This window comes from Telopea speciosissima, chromosome 1, assembly GCF_018873765.1.
Source record: "Telopea speciosissima isolate NSW1024214 ecotype Mountain lineage chromosome 1, Tspe_v1, whole genome shotgun sequence".
Taxonomy (NCBI): domain Eukaryota; kingdom Viridiplantae; phylum Streptophyta; class Magnoliopsida; order Proteales; family Proteaceae; genus Telopea; species Telopea speciosissima.
This window is the reverse complement of record NC_057916.1, coordinates 3,476,002-3,499,498: the sequence shown is the minus strand read 5'-3', so window position 1 is coordinate 3,499,498 and position 23,497 is coordinate 3,476,002. Positions and strand designations below refer to the sequence as shown.

General features: G+C 36.8%; 2 protein-coding genes and 1 long non-coding RNA gene across 3 annotated transcripts; 2 read left to right on the top strand and 1 right to left on the bottom strand.

The window, feature by feature from the left end:
- Positions 1-117: 117 nt before the first annotated feature.
- LOC122660452 (developmentally-regulated G-protein 3) lies at positions 118-17,651 on the top strand. The gene is made up of 10 exons (XM_043855762.1): positions 118-266; positions 814-867; positions 5,875-6,048; positions 9,025-9,096; positions 10,644-10,703; positions 12,720-12,829; positions 14,988-15,287; positions 16,572-16,763; positions 17,229-17,280; positions 17,400-17,651. Exons 1-10 carry the CDS (start codon positions 225-227, stop codon positions 17,448-17,450), a joined length of 1,107 nt encoding a protein of 368 aa, XP_043711697.1. The 5' UTR covers positions 118-224; the 3' UTR covers positions 17,451-17,651.
- Positions 17,652-18,674: 1,023 nt separating this feature from the next.
- On the top strand, positions 18,675-18,967 carry LOC122657336. The gene is made up of 2 exons (XR_006332294.1): positions 18,675-18,869; positions 18,903-18,967. It is a non-coding gene; the product is annotated as an uncharacterized LOC122657336 (long non-coding RNA).
- On the bottom strand, positions 18,900-21,341 carry LOC122657327. The gene is made up of 3 exons (XM_043852000.1): positions 21,290-21,341; positions 20,308-20,547; positions 18,900-19,101 (listed from the first exon to the last, which is right to left on the bottom strand). Exons 1-3 carry the CDS (start codon positions 21,305-21,307, stop codon positions 19,054-19,056), a joined length of 306 nt encoding a protein of 101 aa, XP_043707935.1. The 5' UTR covers positions 21,308-21,341; the 3' UTR covers positions 18,900-19,053.
- Positions 21,342-23,497: the final 2,156 nt, after the last annotated feature.

The following is a 23,497-nucleotide window of genomic DNA, read 5'->3' as shown; positions in this document are numbered from 1 at the left end:
AAGAATCAGGACCCTTTTCGTCATTTCACACTTTCTTGATATTTACAATTACGATTTACCACCTGATGGCATTGTCGTAAATTTACACACGATATATATGAGTCGCTCTCTTCTGTTTTCCTCTGTAGAAACAGAGCGAAACATCCAAGCATCCTGCATTTCATTCTCGCTGTGATCAAGGGAAGTTTGTCTATTCATCAGATTTTGTGTTCCAAGTTTCAACAATGGCGACCGTAATGCAAAAAATCAAAGATATCGAGGACGAGGTATGTGTTGATTCGTTCTTTGAACCACGATTTATCTATCTGCGAACCCTATCACATCTTTATTATCAAAGCTTTGTTCCTTTATTGAGGTTTTGTTAAAAGAATATGATTCTTTTTCTAGGCTGTTACATTGGTGCCTACAATACCAAATCATTTCTTCTTGCTCGTAACTTGACAATTTTTTTTGTTCTTAATTTGCCGTGTTATGTAAAAAGCTAGTGCGAGAATTCGAATCATACCTGTAAATGAATTTTTTTGAACTTCATCTGGATTACCAAGAGTTGAAATGGAGCTCATATTTTATGTTAATTTGTAATCCTTATATTGTTTATAGCTTTTTCTCCCTATCTGGATAGTCACCTCTGCTCTCACTCGAGTGTAAATCTCTTTGGTAACTTGTAGTCTTAAAAGGTCATCCACTGATTTTTTCTACATCATGTCAGGATTATTGTTTTGGAGAACATACGTTTATATTCACAACTGTAATGAATTTGTGTGAATATGTTAAGGATTTAATTGTTCACAATATCCTTCTTCTTTATTGCAGATGGCGAGGACTCAAAAGAACAAAGCAACGGCCCATCACCTGGGGTTGCTTAAGGTACCTATCAATTTACTGGTTAATATTTGTTTCAGAAAATGAATATTGTTCTAATGTTATCTGTTATCAGGTTTTTTCCCTTGATTTTCACAACAACTGCATTATCTAATCATGTTTTTTATTTTATTTTTTCCGGCTAGTTTTACTGATTTCCTTCACTGTATGCCATTCTTTCTGATTCGGTTTTCCTAAATGATTTGGTAATAAGAAAAAAGAAGAAAGAGAAGAGAATATTCAACTAAAAGTTCTTCCTTTTTCAAATAATCAGTGTGGCTTGATTAGGAGTTTTAATGTTTTACAAGGTAAAATGTGTGTATACTAATTCATGAAGAACCATCTTGATTTCGCATTTGATACATAACTTGCATCCTACCATCAACTAACTAATATGGTACGATTCTTTTAAATGTTCAATTTTTTTGTTAGTTTTTGCTGTTTTTTTATTCCTAGGAACAAAAAAAGAGTAGAAATCTGTTTGTTAACACCGGTTCATTTTCTTGTTCCTGGGAATGAATTGGGACAACAAAAGTAGTTGAGTGATGGTTTTGGGGAATTGAGCTCATGTCTATGAGACACTCGCCCAGCTTTATGTATAATAAAATGCTGTGAGGTACAAGTACAATAATGCCCCTAGGTTAACACTAATAAAACCTTAATGGACAATTCTACCCTTGTACCCATATTACAACATTCCCCCTCAAGTTGGTGCATAGATATCGAATATGCCCAACTTGCTAGCAATAGGAATAAAACTTTTAACACTAAGGCCCTTAGTAAATACATCAGCTAACTGTGAATTTGACTGAACAAATTGAACACAAATAACTCCTTGTTCCAACTTTTCTTTGATGAATTGGGTTATGTGCTATGCTGATTGCTGATTTACTATCACACTATGGACGCATAGGTAGTTCAATTGGGACACAAGATCTTGAAGAAGACCTTGGAGCCAAAGAAGTTCACATATGCCATGGGTCCTAGCCCAAAATTCAGCTTTTGCACTAGACCGAGCAAGTGAGCAACCACTGCTTGTTTGTTGCTACACCAAGTGATAATGTTGCAACTAACCAAAGTTCAATACCGTTAGGTAGACCTTCTATTCATCTCGGCAATCGGCCCAATCTGTATTAGTAAAGACCTCAATTCGCAAAATGATTGTGAGGAGACAAAAGGACACCTCCCAGGAGCTGATTTTAAATATCTCAAAATCCTATAGACTTCCTCCTGATGTGTTGAGTGAGGATCATGCATAAATTGATTTGACCCTACTAACAACAATAACTATGTCTGGCCAAGTGTGGGATAGCTATATTAGTCTTTCAACCAACCTCTGATAGCTACCTTTGTCAAGTAATTCACCATCCTTGTCCTTGAGATGGGAATTAGGTTCTAAAGGAGTATATGTTGATTTACAACTCAACATTCCTATATCTGATAAGAAGTCAAGAGTATACTTCTGTTGAGAGAGGAAGATACCTTGTGCTGAATGAGAAACTTCTATGCCAAGGAAATATCGCAACTTACCCAAGTCCTTGATCTCAAACTTTGTTCCCAAGTATGCCTTTAGTTGAGATATCTCATCAACACTGCTTCCGGTAATTACAATATCATCTATGTAGACAATCAAAAAATCATTCTTCGAGCCATCTCTGACTCATCCATTATGTTTGGCCATAATGACTGGTGGCATTCAATGCTCACTGGTTATCCATAAAGACTGTAATGTGATCACCTGTCTTCTTAATAAACAAAGTATGATCTGCATTACTTTGTTTATAGCCAATGGACACCATCTAATGTAAGACTAGAACTTGAATAGGTTTAATCCCAGGCAGGATCAAATAGAAATCCCTCCTTTATATACATAAGAAATCATATGAAGGAACCAAGAGAACAATGGGAACTCAAATGAGGAAACAATTTCCTTGGTTGAAATAACAAATAAAAGCCCACAAATTTGTAACTTGTTGAAGCAGCAATGATCTTGATGTGGTAATCTTTAAGAAGTCGATGTGACAATCAGTTGAAAGAAATCCTAGCATTAACCTCAACATTAACCTCATAGATGTCAATGCTATCATTCAGTGTGTCTTCAGACTCTTCTCCTTCAGAGCAACATTAACAGCCCAATCACCATCAAGATGTTGTTCACACACCAACATCTCCGGAATGGATTCAATGGCTGTGATCACTGAGTCTGCCTTCCCTCTTTGCGGGCAGAATTTTGCATAGTAACCATTACCTAACCGTGGAGTGAATCGTTTTGCATTACCCTGCTGAGACATTGTATTTATTTGTTGCTCCATCGTTTTCATCTCTTCAGAAAAACCTTTGACTATATTAGCCAGTTGTTGAAGAGTGATTTGGTCACTTGTACTTGGTGTACGGTGTACCTATAGCTCTGATACCAAATAATGTAAGACTAGAACCTGAATAGGTCTAATCCTAGGCAGGATCAAATAGAAAACGCTCCAATAAATAAGAAATCATATGAGGGAACCAAGAGAACAATAGGAAGTCAAATGGGGGAACGATTTCCTTGGTTGAAATAACAGATAAAAACACACAAATTTGTAACCTGTTGAAATAGCAATGATCTTGATGAGGTAATCTTCAAGAAATCGATGTGACAATCAATTCAAAGAAATCTCAACAGCTTTTAGCACTCTTGAGATCGATTTGAACAAAATTAGGGTTTGGATTCAAGAACGGATGGAACGGGATTGGGGAAGGTTGAGGTTGGCTATCTCAGCCTAGGCATCTTACCCATCCTATCTCAGGATTTTCAACATTGCATAAACAACTTTTCTATTCATTCAAATTCGTGTACAATGTTGGCCTCCCTTACAAACTTATATAGAAGACTCAAAAAGAGACTTAGACACTAAAAAAGAAAGGCCTAACCTTATCCTTAACTAATAAACTAACCTAAATTGACTAAGAAAGTGAAATAATAAAGAAATCAGACTCAAAATAGGACTCTTAACTAAACTAATGAAGCAAATCCCGTTTTCCTACTTTCTACCCATATTTTAGGCTCATTAAATTGGCCAGTTACAAGGTAAACCCATGGGATCAAAGTCTCAATACATATATGACCCAACCTAAAGTTTATTTTCAATAAAACCCTTTAGGTGACTTATCTACATCACCATGGCTTTATGAAAGTGTCCAAACCATGCCCTTGGAGACTGCCTTAGACCATATGAAGCCCATTTCAGCTTACAAGTTCTGCTATGGGTTTCCTGTAAAGCAAATCCAAGAGGGATATTTACACCTCCTCTTCAAGTTCTCTATGGAGGAAGGCATTCTTGACATCAAGTTGCTGAAGATCCCATCCTAGGTTGACTACACATGAGAGGGTGACTCAGAAAATGTTCATTTTGGCTATTGGAGCAAAGGTTCCCTGATAGTCAATCACATATGTCTGAGTGAATCCCCTAGCAACCGGCCTTGCTTTATATCTATCCACTGTTCCATCTGCCTTCTGTTTAACTACAAAAACCCACTTGCAGTCTACAGTTTTCTTTTTTTGGAGGAAGATTTACCAAGTCCCACGTGTCATTCTTCCCAAGAGCCCTCATCTCTTCATTCATTGCCTCTTTCCACCTTGAATTAGCTAGTTCTTCCTAGCAGTTGTTAGGAATAGAAACAAAGGACAACGAAGAGACAAAAATATAATCGGAGAGAGAAAGAGTCATATAAAACCACATTAGAAATGGAATGCTGAGTGCAAGTTCTACGGGGTTACAAACAACAATTGGTAAGTTAAGACTAGGATCACTAGGAGGAGAAGACTCACCAAATGGAGTGAGATCTTTTGAAGGACTTGGATCCGGTAAGGACGGTTGGCTAGGTGCAATGGTGGTGGTAGCATCAACTTGGTTCTTACTCTGAGTACAAACAAAAACTTTTAACGGAGCAGGAGGAGGAGGCTCCCCCTGGACTGTGGGCTGCTCCTATTCCTGTCCAGTCATGCTCTTCTCAAGTTGCTCCCTCTGGACTGAAGGTTGCTCCTGTTCCAAACCTGTCACACCCTCCTCAAGTTCAATAGAAATATCTTCCACTGTAGGCATATCCAGAGAAGTTATTAAGGTCACATCTTCCCTTGGAGAAGGCTCCCCGTGAAGAGGTGCAATAGATGGATAATTAGCCTCAAACTCATGAAAGACGATGTCCATGGTGACAAACAACTTCCGCGAGGGAGGATGATAACATTTATATCCCTTCTAAGTGGCAGAATAGCCAAGAAAAATACACCAGAGCCCCCTGGGATCGAACTTGCCACGCACATCATGATTACGAGCAGAGACCACAGTGAGGTGTACTTTGGTGAATAGCATAGTGTGGTGAACTTTGATCTTAAGTAGAAGGTCCTATGTTCAGCTTCAGCCTTCTACATCTTCTCAGTCACTTTTATTAATTAGTTTTGATTTTTTATTTCCTTTGACCATTTTCTGGTTTCTTCATTTGAGTGGTTAATCTATTTTTGCTGAGAATTTTTTTCTTCATAATTTAATCATGTCCAAAATCCCTATGTTTCTGATAGTTATTGGAATAGATGATTTATTAGCTTTTTAACATCAATGTCTATCTTTATCTGATGTGTGTACAAAATCTTGAACGTTTTGAAACTTATGTTGAGTGGCTCAACATCAGATCTTTCTGCAAAGGTGATTTTTTTTCTTTCTAAGTAGTTTTTCTTGATAACTGAAATTATTATTCTGTGCTTTTAATAAAAAATTTCATCTAATTTGTCTTCAGGATGTTAATTTTATTATACATCCATTTACGATTATTTACAATTAATTTTGTCAATTCACTATGCAAACTTTTTTTGTTTTATCTGCAATTTGTGTTGCTGAACAGAATTAAACTACAATTGATGGACTTCTTTCTTTCCAGGCATAGAATTGATGTGAACTTTGTCATTTAATTAATTTGTGTCTGTAGTTTCAAGTTACTTTTAACAGAAGTAATCTGCTTTGATCTCATTTGTTGATCTAGGCTAAACTTGCAAAGCTAAGACGGGACCTCCTTGCTCCTCCATCAAAAGGAGGTGGTGGTGCAGGTGAAGGGTTTGATGTTACCAAAAGTGGAGATGCAAGAGTTGGTCTAGTGGGCTTCCCCTCAGTTGGGAAATCAACCCTTCTGAATAAATTAACGGGCACTTTTTCAGAGGTATGCGTCTCCTGCATGTTATTGCATGAGTTGGATTGCTGTTTAGTATATTTTTTTTAAAACTTTCCTCATGTTATTTATGAAACATGAATTGAGAAATTTACTTTCCTTAGGTTGGGTGGTCTTGAGTAATGGTGGTTGTCTTTTGTTGCTTTGTCGTCTGTTTTACCTTGTTTTTCCCTATCTTCAGCCTGTATAATGCTTGCTCTTCTGGTAAGACCTGAAAAGGCTGCAGTTTCTGTTCATTCCCACTTAGGACATACTCTTTGTTGGCATCTCTCTCTATCTCTCTCTCCCTCTAGCTCCCCCCCCCCCCCCAATCTCTTTCTCTCTGCCCTTGTGCTTTTGTTTTCTAGGCCGGCTTTCTCCTTCTGTCATTCATCTGATACATATGTGCACCAGTAAGAAGTTATATGGTACAGATTTAGAGGAACTAGAAGAACAAGGGGTAGACCAAAAATATGTGTGATAAGTACTGAGGAAAGACATGGATGGTCAAAATTTAGGATGGATCTGAGTTCATAAAGGTGTGATGGATTTAAAGAAGTTCAGGATGCTGTAAGCCTATAAGAAACAAGCAGATCCTGCTGCAAAATGGCCATAAAAAGTTGCTTTATGAAACTTAGCCTTATGAACAATTAAGATGGAATTTTGACATGTTTTATTTTTTTGTTATTTTTTTCCCAGCCGAAAACACTGTTTGTCTTGCTTCGCATTTTCTTCCATCTTTTCTTTTTGTCACAAGAAAACCCAAAAAAAAAGAGCAAATTTGGAAGCAATAACAAGATGCTTCAAGAAAAAAATAGAAGTGATGCGGTTTTTTCATTTTTGCACAGTTGTTTAAAATGTATGTGTTCAGTGGAAGAAAAATGGTCTTTGTACCATTATAACACCGCAAATATAAAACCTCCAGCAGACCATTGTCTCCCATCCACCTTTCTCATTTCGCCCAAACCATAGGAGCAGAGTTTCATCCTCTCTCTCTACCACTTCTTTCTGTCTGCAAACAGCAGCCCCAGAATCCCTCTCTACCCAGTCCGGCATGGAATTGGTACTCCGTCTACCACAACATGAAGCCTCTCTCTCTCTCTCCCTCTCCCCCTTCCTCTTGCAGATGGTGGTTCAGAATCTCCTGCTTGTGCCTTGCTGGTCGTCTCCTTTGGGCACATGGGTGTTCGTGTGCTTCTTTCTCAGATTGACTCTGGGAGAAAAAAAAATGTGCAAAATCCCAAGTAAGATGTCAAATGAAAGGAAGGATTTTCTGAAAAACTCTCTCTGATGCAGTTAAGATTGTCCAATTGGGTTATTTGGGCCTCAAAAGACTTTAATTTGGCTAATGTATGGGTTCTATGGACCTTAGGCTTCTTATCTTTGGGTTTATTGATGTAATGGGGATAATTTATAAGTCCATAAAGTGGGGATAAAGTTAGTACACGGGATTATTAGTTAAGTCGAGTGTTTGAATTAGATTAAATTACTTAATAGCTATAGAGTTATGTTTTTAGTTTATTTACTTTATTGAGTGTATTAGAGCGATTAGGAGTCCATTTATGAGTCAAATTAGGAATTTTAGAATGTATGTATGTATATATATATAATATATATACCCTATCAATTAGAGATGATTTGAGTAAAAGAATGTGTTTTTTCTAAGAGTTTTGGTGCTGTGAAGTAGTGGATACGGGACTGGTATCCCGAACCTGAATTCTTTCCTTCTCTTCTGTTCTCTTCTTCTCTCTTCTTCCTCCCAAGAAGACCAATTGCATCTCTCCTCCTCCCTTTCCATCGATCTGATTTCTTCCCTTAACAACGTAGTTGCTTCCTTTATCTCAGATTTAATTATTGGATCTGCTTGCATCTGAGGTCCAAATCTAGATTTCAAATTGCATTAATTGGTATCAAAGCAAACCTGACCATGGATTCCTTTGTGTTCAAGTTTATAGTTCGCTTGCCCAATGGAAAGCTTGCTATTTTGTTCATTGATTAAGGGCAAAGCGACAATTTCGTCTCACGATCTGTGGTGGAGATGTTATCAAAGACCAATCAGATCATCATTGAGTATGAGGACAATGTCTTTGTTGAATTCTCCATTTCTCAGTATTGTGATGGTGCTTATTGGGAATTGTGACTCTCCTCAGCACATTATTAAATTGGATTGAGTGGTTGGAAGAACATCTCCACCACAATGGAAGAGAGAGGAAATCGATGAGTTTTTTCCAAGAGCTATGGTACTGTTGAGCATTGCATCAGGATTTGTATCCCAAAACTGATTTCTTCTCTTCTCTTCTTCTCTCATCTTCCTCCCAAGAAGATCGATCTCATCTGTCTTCCTTCCCTTAACAACATAGTTGCTTCCTTTATATCAGATCTGCTCACAGATTTGATTATTGGACTTGCTTGCATCTGAGATCCAAATCTGGATTTTCAGATTGCACATCTCTCTCTGAATTTCAACCCTAAAGTAGCAGAGATTTATTGAATCTTGGCTGTTCACTACTGATCATGGATTTTGGAGCTTTCATCATGGATTTTGAATTAAAGACAGATCTGATGTGCGTATAGGCAAACTGCCAAACACTCTTTCTATTTTTGTAATTTTTAAGAACAATTGTGTCTGGATAGTTTGTGTGTCTAAAACATAAACAAAAACAAAACCGTTTTTGCTGTTTTTAAACGAAAACAAATGAAAATGTTTCTAAACACCATCTAAACATCCTAGATTTTTGCGCCTGCACATTTGTTTCTGATTTATCTTCTTAGTTTATGCACTCATCAAAGAGCACCATTTCAGGTTGATTTTATTTTTTAAATGTTATCATGTTCTTAAGCCTTTGCATGAAGTCTTGACTTAAGACTTGAAATACGATGCCTTTCTGGATCTCTTACCTTTTCTTATTGACAATACATGTAAGATATGTTATCGAGTCTGCATTTGAGAATTTTCTGCCAATTCTTAACAACTCTCATGATTTGCAGGTTGCGTCCTATGAATTTACTACATTAACCTGCATTCCTGGTGTTATAACGTATAGAGGAGCTAAAATTCAGGTATCTATCCTTCGTCAAAAGCTTAGGAGGTCCTTCTTGGTGCTGCTGGTAGCTCTATATATCTGTGATTATAAAAGTTGTCCTTCATTCTCCCAAAATTAGATTTTTGGGGTGCAGTAATCTTCTCAGTGGATAACTTTTGTGATACTATGTAGTACTTAAATCCTGATTTGGAATTTTTTTTTATTCAAAATTTCTTGTGTTCTATGATTTTGCATTTAATTGACAATTGATTGTTATTTTTCAAGCTATCTCACTTGGACTTGCAATGAAATTTCTGTTGTGGCCACTTATTGAATTCCAAATTCCAGGGACACTTGAGTGAGACTCTGGAGATTTTTGCTTTTCTTTCCTTTCTGTTACTATGACGTAAATTATCATCATTATATAGGAGTCAACTGCTGTCCTATATAAAGTTTCTAGCTAACAAAGACAATAGCATTTTACTTATGTATACACTCTGTATATAGGTAAATGCTATAATTTATAAGATTTCCTACTTTTGAATCCAATTTATTAGTTACTAACTCCTATTTCAACAGCTCAACTAAGTCTATCTTCCCCAATCAATGGAACTTAATTTATTAGGGTTCGTCAAACATGGCACTCAGTAGTGTCAGACTCTGATGCTAAATATAAGAATGCAGCATAGCTTTCACAGATCCTTTTTTTTTTTTATGGTTTCTGATTTTTGACCAATAGCTCATACTCTCCGTGTTTTGTTTCGACTCTTAACCCATATTGAGGCAACACTTCCGCCAACATAGTTTATATGTTTCCCCTGCATGCAACTGCAGTGTTTAATCATGCTACCAGCAGTCTAGCTGCTTCCTTACAGAATAAAAATATGTTGAATATAGGCAAGGCCTCTACCGAAGAGTATTTTGGGAACTAAATATCTTCTCCTTTTGTTTTGAAACCATAGACTAAGCTAGCATATTTTGTTGATTTCAATTTGTCTTTGACTGCATATTTAATGCTTTATTGACATCAAAAGAACTCCTAGTAGTTAAATTTCACTGCTAGTTGCTTTAGTACCATTTGTTTTGGTTGAGATCTCTATGATTCGGCTGATTTCTGCATTGAGACTTGTAGTCATCATTAAGGTTTTTAATGTAGTCCTAGATTGGTAGGAGACTAACTAGGAGCCAATCAACCAGGATCAGTTTTGTTTGATAGAAACAACATACGAGGCCAATCACTTTATTTCATGAATCTGAGATTTTATATCCTTACTATTATTCTTCTTGGAACTTCACAACTATTAAGGGTCAAAATTTTTTTTTACAAAATTAAATTCAAATGTAACTAGAATATAAAAATTCCTTTTGTGCCACTAACATTGTAGGCATTACATGCTGTGTTGGAAAGTGTGTAAAACTGATGAATGTGGCTTATTCATTTAAAGCTGCAGTAAATTTCATGCATGATGTTCATCTTGTTTTTAATAGTGTCTCCAAAACTTATGGGTATTGTTAGGTCAGAAATGTCGGTAAATATTTCGACTTCACTTTCTTTTAAAGCTCTCTCTTTTTCTCCCCTGGCAGTTATTGGATCTTCCTGGGATTATTGAGGGTGCAAAGGACGGGAAAGGTAGAGGAAGGCAGGTAAAATGCCCTTATTCTTGTTTCTAACACCTTGTTCTGTAATTTATATGCTTCTTTATTGCTTCTCAGTTTTGTGTTGCAACTGCATACTGTTATCTGATAAGCATACAATGGAAATAGTAATTTGCTGGATGACATGTTTCAAATTCCTAGATTCCCTCCAAGTTTACAGTTTCCTGATTGTATTTTATGCTCTATCATCTAAAGTACCCTAAATCTTTGCTCGGGATTGCAGTTGATGACTTTATCCTTGCTGGGACTGAGGCATGATCTTTATTTTCAGTATTACCTGGTCCCTTATTTCGTATCAGTTTAGGGAAAATCTTCTGGTGTTCTTCGTTACTTGGCCTCATGTTCTAGATGAAAATAGAGATTTCATGACCTCATTAAAGAGTCTAATCTATTGCTTCCATGATGACTACATCCATCCTTTAGATGTCAATTAGCTAACTCCATTCATGACTCAGTTTGTGTTGTGGATTCTGTTCCCAGTTAATGCAAGGTTTTTGAATGCTGCAGGCAAACTATGAGCTTCTTTGATATCTAAGTGTACCCTAAGTACAAGTCATGACAATACTTATAGTGCATGATGTGAAAAACACTAACCAGTACTTCAGTATATGACTAGTATGGTGTAAACCATCTATTATGTCAACTTCTTCTTAGTCTGCCCATCCTTTCAAATTTATCACTTTCCATTGTGATCTCAAGGCCAAAATGACCAAAATTAAGGTTTGGTTGTATTAAATTGAAGTTGGGACTGAAAAAATCAAAGTTGAGTATTTTTTTGAGTTTTTTCTTTTCATTTATTGTTTTCCATTATGTTTATTGCTAATACAGCTTGCATTATCTGTACCTTATCCAACATAATTTGCTTTAAACATGTATTTATAATATTTCTATAATTGCTGTGTGTCTTGCATTTCCTTGTTTATACAAGCATATCCATATCCATAATGGTTCTCTTGAAACAGACTTATAAATACTGTTGTTGCTACTGATACTTTAAACTTCGGGCTTTGATGGGAATCCTTAGGTCTAATGATGACATTCCTGTGGAGGTTATTGATTGCAGTCATAAAAACATTGAAATCACTGGCTCTGAAATGCATCTGTCAGAAAAGACCCCATCAGCGTATAACAGTATCATTTAAAATCACTAATAAAAAAAATCAAGATTTCTATTGGATAGTTTTTCTGGATAATTTTACTTATCGATCATCTACTTGGCTATTAGAAATGTTCAGGCTTAGGAATTGAAAATGGACAAAACAACCACCTCACCTTGTGTTTGAAATGATGATTATTTATCTGATTTTCTGCCACAAGAAAAAATATGAATGGTTCACACACACACACACAAACTCGCAGATTTTACAAGCACAGAAGTTAATGAGCCTATACATATATATAAATAGGCTTCTGTTAGGTCCTCTACGAACAAGAAAGCCTCTTGGCTATACTCTACCATCCACCTTTAGCGGTTCTTCCCTTTTGGCTCCACTGGATTCCACTCTGTAGGAAAATAGATACCCCCACCCCAGGCAGAGTTAGTGAGCCATGTAATAGGCGATCATTTCGTGTGGTTCGGGGGCCACTTGAGTCAGCCGCCAGTGCCCGGCTATGTTTTGACCCCTGTCCAATTTTGGGCCAATTCCCCCTTTGTACTACCAAAAAGTGCGATTCTTGCTGAATTACTAGTTCCCTGTTTGATGGTAAAGTCAATTGTCCTATATATCCGGCATTTATCTTTTGAATAGCCCTGCTAAATCTCAAGTAAATGTGCCTCTTATGGTGATCCTGTTTAAATAAGTTACTTTCTGCAGGTCTATTTGGATTTCATATCAAGCTATGGATCTTATGATGCACATAATGCTTTTTAATGGATGTTGGTGTGACACATGATCTGATTGATATATTGTGTTAGTGATGGTTATTTTCCTCTTTGATGCTTCTGATGCATATACTGGATATACTAGAGTGCTCAATGTGAAATGTTGCGGCATTGTAATCCAGGTTATCAGCACTGCTAGGACATGCAATTGTATTTTAATTGTTCTTGATGCAATAAAACCGATAACTCACAAGCGTCTGATAGAGAAAGAGCTTGAAGGATTTGGCATAAGGTAATTTTAGATTAAATTTAACCTTCTTTCTTCTTTCACTCTTGCATTTAGCTCTGGTTCAATTTTTTGTAGTATCCGAGGACAATAGGTGAAATCTTCTGTTCACTGTTTCCTTTGAGTTCTGGGAGATCAAATTATGGCAGGTTATCTGCTTTTATGTCCTCTTTTTTTCTTTTCTATATAATTTATGCCACTTTTAATTATTTTATCAGTTAAATCAATTACAGGGTTATGCTTTCATTTGTGCAAAATTTAACATACTTGGTAAGACCTCGGGGAAGTTACATGCTTTGTAGTATATAATTTTTGTCTTGCACCTTGCATTTCATAATTTTCATTGAGCCTCCACTGCAATGAAGTTCAATCCCTTCTACTTTGACAATGCCAAAATCTACAGTTTCTACTGAAAACCAATGAAAAACATCTAGAAATATATTTCATGGAACAAAATTCAAAATAATTTCACAATCACAAGGTGAATTTATGCGATTATGCATTCAAGTTCTCCAGTACAAAACTGTCTGTACCCCTTCTGTAGATCCCTCAATGTCTCTATTCCACAGATAGTTATGCCCTAAATAAGAGTTTCTAGAACTCCAAATTGTCAACTTAGTAGATTCCGAAACCTACTGGTTTAAGGATCTAGCATTTAATGCTGAAACTGCACTGTTGTCAGCATTCTAGCTTAGTAAAAACCACCACTGTAACTAAGATTACGTGACTCCTTGAGAAACATGCTAACAGATGCATGTCCTTACGAGCTGCCCCAGATTTCCATAAAATTGAAGAGAGCTTTTCTGTTCCACCTTCAGCAACTCATCTCTCAATCTAAAAGGAGAATAGTATGCTCCTTGAGGATGGATCAAAAGGTGAGGGTTACCTGATTCAAGAACTGAGGGATCACTGCTGAAAGTTGCTCCCAACAGATTGATTCCTTGCCCTCCTTGGAGGAATCATTGGCCAAGGCTTTCCCTCATTGATTAAGCAGGTTATTCAATATGCTATTGTGTCCTCACCATCTGAACTCTTTCTACATCCATCGTTGGAACCTATTTCTCCATTCCTATTCGATATCTTTCTTTTTTTCTGGCTAAAATGTGTTTCTTTTAATAGGTTTCAACAGAATCATGTTGGTATCAAGTGGCTTACAAAGAGCAGCAAAAGAAAAGGAGAATACATACAAAAGGAACCTCTCTGAGAAAATTCTAGCATAACATGAATATAATTGATCTCCAGACATTCCCCCCATTACCTAGTGATTATAGACTATTCTCTCTTTCCCAAGCATCTCTTAAATGATGTTATAAGGTCATAAACACAAAATGCTCTTATACTTGAGTATATATTGTCTGGACTGGCATGACAAACCCTAACAACTTAAGATGCAGATATATCTGTATGTGTATTCATTCAAGGGCATCAAGGTCTTCAGGCTCCTTCTCTTTCAATTGGGAATCTGTATGTACTCTACCTTTTAAGAGAGTTCTTTGTTATTCACTGATTTATTGATCTAGTAAGGAGTAACAGGGACTACATTGATGGTTTCCTCGCAAGGTACAATGGTTGTTTTCTGTTTTCGGGTTTTGCCTCTTTTTTTATGAGGAGCTACTTAAACCATGCAACCCCCCCCTCCCCCCCCCCCCCCCACCCCCAAAGAAAAAAGGAAAGGTAAATCCAGTGTGTTGATTGAAGAAAATTACGTGGCTCTATTATCTTTTGGTTCTTATTCTTATAAACCTTTTTGTTCACTTTCCAAATGAATTCTGTTGGCTAAATGTACAAATAGAGGGAATATAACTTATCTCCCCCCCCCCCCCCCAAAAAAAAAAGGGAAATAAATAAATAACTTGTATCCTTAGTATAGTAGTATGTTTTCCTGATAATTGCGATTTTACTTTATATGATTCTTCTGCAGTTCTTAAATGATTTTAGCTTTTAAGTGATGTCATGTATTCATGATTATTGGAAGCTATATGTGTTACTTTGTATTGTCTATGGTTTGTGCGTCTTTGTATTTGTTAGATTGTAATCACTATCTTGCCTTGTGGATCCACCAATGTAGAAATGTCATATATAATATAAACCATTCTGCTGCTTGTTTGTACTTCCTTCTTCAAAGTTTTTATTCTTTTTTTTTATTTTTTATGTATGACTACAGGTTAAACAAGGAACCACCTAATTTGACTTTTAGGAGGAAAGATAAAGGTGGAATTAATTTCACATCAACGGTGGCAAATACACACCTTGATGTTGAAACAGTGAAGGCCATATGTGGTGAATACAAAATTCATAATGCTGATATAACTCTTCGGTATGATGCAACTGCTGATGATCTCATAGATGTAATTGAGGGTAGTAGAATATATACGCCCTGCATCTATGTCGTGAACAAGGTGGATCAGATAACACTTGAAGAGCTGGAGATTCTGGACAAACTTCCTCACTACTGCCCAATCAGGTAACCTCATCTTTGATGAATTCATTGTATTGTAGTTGCTATGCTCCTCATCTTGCCTCATCAGTTATATTTTCTTCTTGGACATTGTTAGCTTTTGGGTGGAAAGACTGTTTGTGAGTACTTTTGAGCATGGTTGTCAGGTCATCTAGGCAAGGCTAGGCGCTAGTGAGTTGCCAGGAATGAGGAAACCTAACCTGCGCCTAGGCAGGCACTTAGTTTCAAGGATATTGGGGGTATTTCCGTAATGTATGGTGGATATATCGGGGTACCTCTCTCTCTCTCTCTATACATCCAAAGGGCCTTCCTAGGCAATAAGGTGGACGCTAGCCAGTGCCTAGGCGACCTAAGTGTACATGAACGATTTTAAAACATGGATACAGTTTCGTTCCCACTTCTCAAACCCAAAGACAACTGTCCACCCTAAAGTTCCCTTTGGTGTACTGTAACTCTGTAACGTAAGGACAAACAAGTTCACCAAGAATATATATATAATTTTTTTTTGTTAAAACGCACACGAATCATTAGGGTAGTGGAGCGGGAGGAAATGAAGAGTCGCACGAAACACGGAGACATTCTTGAGACTCTCGGTTGGAAAAGGACACATGGGCACAATTGGATGAATATCACCCACCAGCTATACTCTATTTTCTCTTTTCCTTCCTTATCCCTTTGTTTATAATTGTCACCATTATATTAAAGCCAAATAATTTAGGTAAAACAATCTGCCAAAAAAAAGCCTTGACGCTTTGACCACTATGATAGGAATAGAACAAATGCCACGAAAAATAAGATACTTCTTTTTGCATTGGTAAAATCAGAACTTTGGATGACATTGATATATGTGCATTGTGTTAATTTCTTTGTTTGGTTATGTCTTTTTGTAAATCTTTAGTTCTTTTTATTTGAGGAAAGACTCTGTAAATATCTCTGTAAGTATGACTCTGTAAATATCTCTGTAAGTAGCTTTTTCTACATGATTGAGATGTAATTTGAATGTCGTCAGTAACAATCTAAAACCTAAGTCCCCATATACCACGACTATTCTGTGATGACTAATATAGCCCTTCATACTACATAATAATCATTGTAGATTTACCAGAGCTGTGCCTTAGAGAAGGTAGTCACCAGTTACCACGTCATTCATTCCATTAAGCACGTTAATGCTTAGAGTTTCTTCAGGGAGCATCAATCTACTTGGCAACTCTCTTGTACTAAGCTGAGTTAGCTTATTGTGGCTACCTAATTCACTTGTTCCATGTCTGATTGTTGAGTTTTATTCTGCAGTGCACACCTGGAGTGGAACCTTGATGGTCTGCTGGAGAAGATATGGGAATACCTCGATCTAACACGCATATACACAAAGCCCAAGGGATTAAATCCGGATTATGAAGACCCTGTAATTCTGTCCTCCAAGAAGAGAACAGTTGAAGACTTCTGCAACCGCATACATAAAGATATGCTCAAACAATTCAAGTAGTGAGTGTTCCCCTGTCCCTCTTCCTTGATTCTATATTATTCTAATTTTTTGAAGCAAGCAAGTAAATATGAAGACAAAAGAACTGGAAGCTGGTCTCTTTCTGTTGTGTGCAACTGCCCTACATACAGGCTCTGGAAGTCAACATTTGGCAGATCCCACCGAGGTCTTACACATACTGACCTTTCATTTTTCTATGGCTCTGCAATATGTATGTGGTACTATTTTGTTTGACTATCAAAACAAATGATCAATTAGATGGTTCAAATCATCAGATCGAAGTGGGATCAGTCAAATTGTTGGATCTTAGTTTTTCCTGCATGTGCTGAACAGATGACAAAATTGAGGAGGATGGCTTCTTCCTCTTTCTACTTTGGTGTTCATCTCTGTTTGGTTTGAATTTGTGCCTTTCCTATGTCATTCTTATATGAGATTTTGACTAACACATATGTTGACCAAACAATCAGTGCATTGGTTTGGGGATCAAGCGCAAAACACAAACCACAGAGAGTGGGCAAGGTTTGTTCTCTAACTCTTCGCCAACCCCCCTCCCCCTGGCTAAAATTATTTCTTAACTTTGTATTTCTTCCCTCAATGTCGTTCTGCAAGTGTTGATGATTGTATTTGATACTTGTTAGGAGCATGAACTTGAGGATGAAGATGTGGTTCAGATAATTAAAAAGGTGTGATTGAAGGAGATGAAAAGTTGAAAGGAACCTTGACAAGTTTTTGTTCTGATGGGGACTGGCAGTCTATTAGAAAGTTATAGAGAGCAAGAGAACTTTTTGGTAGTGAAGAAACCAGCATCATGGTGCATTTCCTTCTCTGGTCTTTGTCCTCTGTAAAATTCCCTTCACTGCTCAATTATGTTTGGGGCAGCCCCAATAGCTGAGAGCAGCCAGAAGTGTAACTTAAGCTAGTGTTTGTGAAGGTTGTGTTGTGTATGACTAGCAAAAGCATTATGTGCCTCACTTCTCTTCACCCATGGTGATTTGTCACTTTGATTGGACTCTTGAGGTAAAGAATATCGTCATTAACTCCGTCTCCGTATTGTATAAGGTCTGGAATACCTTTTCTCAGTCCAATCTGAGGGTTAGATCTTATGGATGAAGAGATTTTTTCACTGCCGTTTAAGGAAAATTGAGTCCTTCGTTTATTATGCAAAACGGAAATGTGCAAGTCCTTGTGATCACAAGCTATAACTTGTGTTACAATGCCTTTTCAGGCAATGCGTGCATGGTTTGAGGTATTGGTATCATATGCTAGTCAACAATCCTGATATCGTATTGGTGACAGAGTATGGAGAAGGGGTAAAACAGTAAAAACATATTCATGGTTTTTAAAAAAAATTATCGATATGGCTGATCCTTGCCAATATTATATTGGTATTGTATCGATTTTGCAGATGATTGATACCCTATCTGATACCATGCACTAAAACCATGAATGTGTGTGATGCAGGCAACAAGGGTGGATTTAGAACTTCCTCTTAGTGGGCCCACTTAAGTTAATACATATACATTCATCTCTATGACTGAAATATGAATGGAAAATACTTGGGGGTCGCGACTCTGGAGTGGGACTTCAGATGCATGTGGAAGGGTATTTTGGAAAACATATTAAACCCATATAGGGTTTATGATCCCTAGGCTGATGTGGTGAAGTAAAACTCTCTCCGTTATGACCGAAGAGGGTTTCATATCGGGTTCCAATAAAAGTAATTGACACCTCTTTGTCCGGTCCAGGGAACACTTTATCTTTAATATCTTTCCTGACTGCCGAGTACAGAACATTAAATCTTGAATCTTTATTACTTGAGAGTAGAGACATATGACCCTGAACATTTATAGAGTACAGAACATTAAATCTTGAATCTCTATTACTTGAGAGTAGAGACATATGACCCTGAACATTTATAGCTTTAAATTAACATTAAATCCAATAGTTACTCTCCAGCTTTGCCCGTCCCACCCAGCCAATGAGTTCAATTAAGACTTCAACAACCATTCAGTGTTCATTAACTTCATATCAAGGCTTCAAACAACTCCATCTTTGGAAGTTGAGAAGCTTCTTGGGCTTGGGGAAGGGACAAATGAAATATTGGAAAGGTAATGCCATTATTTTTATTTTTTTATAATAAGGTAATGCAATTAGAAAGCTGTTATAGGCTATATCTGTCTGATCCAGAGAACACATAATTTTGCTGAACTAAAAAAACAGCAAAGAAAAAGATGACAAGAAAATAAATGAACAAAGAAAGGAAACATTATCAAATGGATCCACCGGTTCATGCTAAGCTTTTATACAACAGTTGAAGAAACTGAGAAGACCCCTCCTCGTCTGTAACAGAAAGAATTCTTACAATTTCAGAAAAAAAAACAACCCCGAGCTATAAAACCATTGATAATTTGATAATTTGATAATTTTTAAAATGTTCTAACATGATGAAAATAAAAGTAAACAATAAACCCAACAGGAAGAAGAGCAAAAGAACCAAAGATCACAAGCAAACAAGGCTGATAAGTAGGAGAAAGATTGATCAATAAGCCAACTGCAGCTCAAAACATCAATTCCTTCCTATCCCCAACTGATTGATCAATCAGACAATCTTCTAAATCCTTCAATCTATCCACCAACTAAATTGATTGAGAGCCATTTGGCTCACTGTTCAAACCCAAGTGTGTTGCACCTGAAAGGATCAGTCATCCGATCCAAATCTAAAACGTCCGGGACTGATGCAGATCCCGATTCTATTCTTTTAAACCTTGCTCCACCTGCCCCCAATGGCATGCACCCATGGTTCAAGCAATTGGAATCCGATCACCAATTCACATCAGCCGATTCATACTGGATTTCTAGGGTTCAGGTGAGTGACCAATTCCAGCTGAATTGGAATCAGGAGAGGCTGATACCATTGCCCATTCTGCTTACTTGAACCATGACATGACCTCCCCCCCCCCCCCCCCCTTTTCTCTAGCATCAATGGAGGTAGTGGAACAATAGACTTAAGCCCAAAAGTAAGTGGGCTTAACCTGACCATATCTACTTCATCAGCATCTGCAACTGCAAGTGCATGCATCACCCTCACCTACCACATGGTTGTATATCTTTACATTTCATCATCCATCACCATCACCACACCTTACCCAAAAAAACACCCTTTTTGGGTCTTATTTGTATAGATAGAATACGCGCTAGAGCTAAGAGATTATATTATCCAGTCTCACATATACTTTTCCACGACCTAGCGATGGAAATCAAGATTCTTCTTCTTCACCCCAAAACCAACCTGTCTCCAAGTTGGCTTTTCGTCCAAGACCCACCACCGCCCCATCTACATATAATGTTTCAACGCGTCTTTGCTAAACCAGACAATTTCGTTAGCAGCTTCTCTCACGCTCACATGATTAATATTGAATAAATAGTCTAAACTCTTTAAGAGAAAAGAAAGATCAAAAAAAGGAAGAATAAGAAAAGTTCCAAAATAATTACAATAAATAAAATAAAAGCTGTAGCTCATGAGTTATGATTAGTAATGATACTTACAGTTGGAGAATGACTGTGGGGGTTAAGCTGGACATGATCAGTGGTTTGATGATGATGACGTTCTTCTTTGTTTTGAGAAGCTATGAGTTCTTCTTCGTTTCCAAGACTGGCTCTTGAGATGTCCCTCTTGTTCTGCTTCCTCATCTCCCTTATTTTCGAGAAATCCATTGAGTAATCCGGCAGCTTCCCCTTCTGATCCCAGTCTCCAAACTGAGGTACCGATAGCCATCCCACATCGTTCTGCTAAAAAAAAAATCCATTTAAGATCACTTCAAAATTATAGATTCGATTTCCATCCAATTATGGTTTCTACTTTTTCTCGCAAATCAATCTAACCCCCTTAAAAATAACACCAACTAAATCCAGAAGTAATTCTCCCCTGCCCAACATAAAATCAGCCGTGTAATAGTTCAACTCGACACACCCGAGGAACACAGAAATCCTAGAAGAAGAAAGGAAAGGAGAGGAAAGAAAGACGCTCATGAACTCAGTAATTCAATACTCAAACGCCACGACCATTGACCATCGTTTCTCCCTGTCGAAAAGCTAAGTTCTCTTCTTGGTTGCTTTGAAAGGGGGAAAACAGAGAGAGGGGGAAAGGAAGAATAAAAGCTCTTTAGAAATCGAAACAGCGAGTGAAGTACCACCAAGAACCAGCTTCATAACAATAAATCGGGGCAGCGAAGACATAATGGTAACACAAACCAGAAAAAAAGCGAAAACTTGAAAAACGAAATCCGAAGTGTAACAGCAAAGACTTCACGACCTCTCAAACCGCAGAACTAAACAGTCTTCAAATAGATCTCTCCGTTCAAACTTCAAAATGGAAGAGTAAAAATCGGGTGAAATTGTCATTTTCAGTACCCAAAATTCCCTAAAGACCTCTTCTTTTCAGAGTTAACAAACCCAACAAACCATAAAGCTCATTCAGCTGCTAAAGAAAACAAAAATCAAAACAGAAAGCCAGAGAAAACTTAGTTACCTCCTTGCGGTCCTCCATGGATAGATTCAGATCTTCAATTACTAGAAAGAATAGAAGATTGAGCAACGAATGGAGAGAATGGAAGAAAACGAAAATAGAGAGAGCTCTGCCCACTATTACAAAAGAAGAGAATCCGTGAAACGACAGCCTATGACAGCACGATCGGAATCCTGTGCCCACCTGACACCTCCCTCACTTACCTCTTCGTATATATATACACAATTACACAAAACAAAATATAATTAATACTTGCGTAGCAGTCTACAACTCTACACTTAACAGTTCATTCACGGAATTTTCTTGTTGTAAGTTGTAATAAAGGAACTGGTTATTGAATTTGAAACCAAACCAAATAAGTGTCGTTTGGATTCAATTTTTAATGGAAAATTTGTTTAAGAATAGGTTTTTTATGTTTTTAGTGTAAAGGGTATATTGGTTAAAGAAATTTCATAGGTTAACAATGTTCAAAAATGGGTAATGATTGATATTATGGTAGTTTGTGGATGTCCCTTAAAATATAGGCAAACGTCAGAGGTGGCGTTGATAATTTCCTATTTTTTATCAATTTGATATTAGGTTTGATTCAGTTTGAATTCGGTTTATCATGAAAATATATACATAATCGGAGAGGGTTTCCTAAATGGATAGTGTGCAATTTCATCATGCCTTGGAGGAAGGGTATTATGGGAAAATAGTACAAATAAGAGAGGTATATGAGGCATTTATAGGGGTGGAGCTACAGTAACATGAGTCTTATGAAAGTGCTAGCATGCATTTTTCAAATTATGTTGGCGTTGTACAAATCTTTTACCCATACATAATTATGAGAAAAATATATTTTTAATGATTTTCGATCTGATTTTCCATGTTCATTTGGTTTTGGTTTAGTTCGGTTTTCATCCGCTTTCACAATACCCAATCTTCTACCCAAAAAACAATACCCAATCTGAAGTTGATGCAATAAGGCTCTTTTTGGATTTGGGCTATTTCGGACCGGATTCACCGGTTCGATTAGAAATTTAACACCCCTAGATTCAGGGTTGCCAAATTATCAGTTCAATTGGATGGAATTGGGACAAACTGAAACCAACCTAATTAATAAGGGAAGGCCCTCGGTTTGGTTTCAGTTTTCTCTTATCGGATTCTTATCAATTATGTGTGTTTGTTTAGAGTTTGACACCTTCATTTAATTGCCACTTGTCTTATTCCCAAAAATTGTTGAAGGTAAGGATATAAAATAATTTTTAAATGAAATTAAAGGGAAGGAAAGAGATTTTTTCAAACATAAAAAATAAACTTTTGTAATTATTACCAAATGTGATTATGTTGTTTTTTTCTATCAAAAAAAAAATTTATATCATTTTTTCCAATTCATCCCATGTTTGGTTACTATTAAATTCCATCTTACTTTGCATCCAAATCCCACATATTTAAAAAAAAATAAAAATAAAAATGATAAATTATTATTACTTCATATGTATATTATTTTTTTCAATGTCACAAGGTGTTTATTTTGCCATGCAGACAAATGACATGTCCATTCTAACTGTTGGATAGAGACGACATGGTCTACCTTAACCACGTGTCAAATTTCAGAGTTTAATCCAATCAAATATCCCCTTTTGTATTGACATACATCTTGTGTATATCCATACATATGTATAATACTTGTACACTCTTCTAACTATGAAATGGAAACAAACCATTTAAATTAAAAAGACATAAAAAATGGATGATCTAGATTTAAATTAAAAAGACATAACATTCCGTTGTCATATGAATAACTTAATCTTTACCAAAAAAATTAAAAATATGAATAACTTAATTTTTTTAAGAAAAAAATAGAGTTTTAACTTATTTGACCCAATGCGTATTTTAGCAAATAAGCACAAAGGATCTGAAATTTTTTAAAAGAAAATGTAGAAGAAAAATAGAAAGATATTTTTTATGGGAAAAATAAAAGGTGTTGCTGGTTGGTCGGTGGTTATAATTGAGGGAGAATTCATTTATTAAAAACACACTCTCTCCTAGGGAGTTGGGGAAGAGTTTTTTGTCCAGTAGAGTGACCCATACATCAACCCGGAGGTCAATGAAAATGCATGCAGAAGCATCAACAGATGCATGATTTTAGTCTTTCATGGGGTGGGGTGGTAATTTTGCTCCATCCTCTATGCCCCATCTTTTGCCCCCTATTGATGTCGCCTACTG

Excerpts from the sequence above, each read along its gene's own strand:
- LOC122660452 (XM_043855762.1), top strand. The coding sequence starts at position 225 with ATGGCGACCGTAATGCAAAAAATCAAAGATATCGAGGACGAG. Across the intron at positions 9,097-10,643 it reads ATAGAGGAGCTAAAATTCAG|TTATTGGATCTTCCTGGGAT; the intron begins GTATCTATCCTT and ends CTCCCCTGGCAG. Across the intron at positions 16,764-17,228 it reads ATGCTCAAACAATTCAAGTA|TGCATTGGTTTGGGGATCAA; the intron begins GTGAGTGTTCCC and ends CCAAACAATCAG.
- LOC122657327 (XM_043852000.1), bottom strand. Across the intron at positions 19,102-20,307 it reads CCCACAGTCATTCTCCAACT|ACGAGGAGGGGTCTTCTCAG; the intron begins GTAAGTATCATT and ends TTTCTGTTACAG.